This window comes from Musa acuminata, chromosome BXJ1-8 (genome assembly GCF_036884655.1).
Source record: "Musa acuminata AAA Group cultivar baxijiao chromosome BXJ1-8, Cavendish_Baxijiao_AAA, whole genome shotgun sequence".
Classification (NCBI taxonomy): domain Eukaryota; kingdom Viridiplantae; phylum Streptophyta; class Magnoliopsida; order Zingiberales; family Musaceae; genus Musa; species Musa acuminata.
Genome location: NC_088334.1, coordinates 20,779,216 through 20,782,500, shown reverse-complemented (window position 1 = coordinate 20,782,500; position 3,285 = coordinate 20,779,216). Strand labels below are relative to the sequence as shown.

The 3,285-nt window shown below is 43.8% G+C and overlaps 1 protein-coding gene across 1 annotated transcript in view; it reads right to left on the bottom strand.

Moving 5' to 3' along the window:
* Nucleotides 1-1,136, bottom strand: part of LOC135589041 (protein NODULATION SIGNALING PATHWAY 2-like) — a 1,766-nt gene extending 630 nt beyond the window's left edge. Inside the window, exon 1 of the mRNA XM_065081356.1 lies at nt 1-1,136. This exon is cut by the window's left edge and continues 630 nt beyond it. Coding sequence (XP_064937428.1) covers nt 1-1,064 — 1,064 coding nt within the window. The 5' untranslated portion in view covers nt 1,065-1,136.
* Between the last annotated feature and the right edge of the window lie 2,149 nt (nt 1,137-3,285).

Sequence of the window (3,285 nt, the reverse complement as noted above, 5' to 3'; positions counted from 1 at the left end):
TTCGCCCCGAGCTCCACGGCTCCCCGCAGGAATGAAGCCACCGACGACGCCGACCCACTCCGTGTGTTGTTCATGGTCGGGTGGAGCACGCAGTTCATCACCAACGTCTCGCCCTTCACCACCTTCACACCCGCGGGGCGGAACTGCTCGTCGGCGTCGAGGCGGCACTGTGAGAAGGAGAAAGGCTGCCCGACCGATGCCGCGAACGCCGCCAGAAGCCGCCCGGTCTCACGCATGGCGCGGCTTCCTCCTCGTGTGACGGCGGTGATGCGCAGGTGCGGCGGCGGGGACCCGCCGGGGCGCGACACCAGCGCCTGCAACAGGGAGGCCCACTGTACTCCCTCGGCGATGTCGTAGTCGATTATGTGGATTCGGCGCTCGCCCAGGGTCTCTTCCAAGATCGCCTGGTTGGCCGTGAAGTGGCCGAACTTTATGTAAGGAGACATGTCTTGGAGCAGCTGGAACGCCGTGAGCACATCGGACGTGTGGTGGTGGAGGTGGCCGTCGCGGAATGAATTTCGGCCACCGCAGTGAGCACTGGTGCTACCGTCGAGCAGGCCTTGTAAGGCATCGGTGAAATGCGCGGTCAGACGCTCTATGCTCGTCCCTCCGACGCCAGCGCCGGCGCCGGCCTGCAACACCAACTCTTTGAGCCGAACCAATATCACCCGGGCTAGCTCCGGGCTCTTGTGCGGACCCGCAAGGGCTTCCGCCGCCGCCACCAGCAGGTGAACAAGCCGAAGGCCCTTCTCATCGCCGTCATGACTACCGCCGGCACCCACATCCTCCTCAACAGGCGTGTCGGCACTTGTCGCCATGCTGCTTGGGCTCGAGTTGTAGGACGGAGTTTGGGACACGGACATGAGGCCGTCAGGGCTGTCAACGACGTCGGGGCACATCATGGACTCGATGAGCTCGTGGAAATCGTCTGCGACGGAGGAGAACGATCCCCAGTCCACGGCAGGGTTCCAGTCGTTCCAGGCACATATAAAGTCGTCGTCCATGGTGGTGGTGGTGGAGCTGCAGCCGGAGGGAGCTACTGCTTCCTCCATAGCCACTTCCATCACTGTTGTTTTGTCTACCTACGTGCGTCTCATCCTATGATCACTCGCCTCCTATATAGACATAGAATTGGGAAACCAGAACAAAGGAAAAGGGGGAAAGAGAAGAGATGGTGATGAGACTTTGTCGCCATTAATCGACAAATTTACTTGTGGGTTTAAATATTATAACACAATATTTTAAGCTGGTTTCAGTGACTGCTGCTTGTGTTGTGGTTGGGTTTGCAGACATTGGAAATTACTACACCCTAAGAAGATTAATTTAGAAAAAATGGGAATAAATTAGACAAATGAGACAAAAGAGGCTTTCCTTCCTACCACATCGTAATATTGGAACAGAGACCTAGCAATTCCACATAATTTCTTCTCTCGTTTCATCTCTGGTTTAGCCCTTTATACTTATAGTTGATCACAATAAGCAAGTTCTTCTATAATGAGTAATTTTTCAACAGCGTTTCGTCTACTTCTCAGTGATTTCGATAGGAATCCATCACCATCAGCGAAAAGGTAAATGGTTTGATGATTCAACATGAACGTATAATATAATCCTACACATCCTTTGCCATGATGAGATCACTGGAGAGTACAAGAGGCTACCTGCTCTTCATAAATTTGGACTACCAATCGGTCTCCTTCATAAGTCTTTGGAGATCCTCTTAGTTTAAGCCTCCATGTAGGTCACCCTGAGAAAGGGGACTCTCAAACAAGTTGGACATGATCAGCACAGCGTAAGCAGCTCATTCAGCCGGCATTCTGATATTGTTTAGATTTAACTCCCTCGTGAGGAACAGAGGTGGGCGTTTGGAATCAGAGAGACAAGGTGATATGATGGCAAAGGTCTGGATTGCCACCCAGTAAACTTGTTGATCCTTCATTATTGGTTCGCCTGCACCTGCATTGATTGTTCAAGTGGTCAATCTTTCGATTGGCTGTTGATCTGATGACTGCTCCAAGATTGTTGTCCAGCACATTGGACTGGGTCCTGAAACCCATTGTTAATGGAGATTCTTGTTGCCTCTTATTAGAATAAGGCCATGATGGTGTGCTGATCAGCAGCAACAACTTGACACTTCAATCCCGTTGTCATTCTCTGCCCGGTGTTAATTATTGTCCAGCGTTTCAACAAGACTGCCGAGAATTGTTTTCACTATTCCTTTCTACATTAGTAAAATAAACTAATTCATATTAGAAATAACACAGAATAATGTGGGGAGATTGGCTATAATAAACTACCATGCCAAAAGGAATTGGTATAGGAAATACTTTATGAATTGCATCTCAGAAAAATAAAATTGTTCTGATCAAAATAACGTCATATACTTTGTTCTTTGTGACGGGATAAGAGCCTTAAAAATAATAAAACATAATATAAGATATCAATTAGTCTAGTTAGTAAATCCTTTGACGATTAATCAAAAAGCTTTAGGTTCCAACCATGTCTTCATCACTTACCTTTTGTAAATAATAAAATAAAGTAAGGAACTATTGTGATGAATCAAATCTAGCAACAAGTTTCACTCGATCTATCCGTTCAAGTGCCTTGTTGTGATCTTGTCACTAATATTAAATTATTTTATCTTATCAAGAATCATTTTATATTAGCAATCGAGCACTCTCATTCAAGAAACAATTCACGAAACAATTCCTTGACTTACTAGTGCAAAAAAAAAGTATTATAATATTGCCTTGATACAAAATGACTTAATCTAAGCTCTGTGGCAGTATATATATACTGTTAGGATTGATAAATACTTTTATGAGTCATTATATTTAAATTATTTAAAAAATTAGGTAAGGAGTAGGAATTCAAGTATAAATAAATAAATCCTTGGTGAAATGGATTTATTGATGTAAATATGATATATGTCTTAATAATTTGATGAGAAAAACATAGAAGAAAATACTATGTGCTCCTTGAGTTTTAGGTCCTCAAAGGACTGAGAAGAGTTCTTCGTATTTTATGTGAAAAACATATGAAAGAGATTTTGAATTTAGATTTGAGTTAACACAAGAGAGAGTGATTTCTTGTATTTATTTTTATATAATAAAAATTTTAATTTTCTCGATGGAGGTAGGCAAGGAGTGTCAACCTACAAAAATCTTCTATAAGTTTTTTGTTTACTCTTTATTTGTTGATCTTTGAAATTTCTCTTTTGATTTTAAAGTCTTCTCCCTCTAATAATTGATTATCTTCTTGTTTAATAAAACCTCACAAGCATATTGA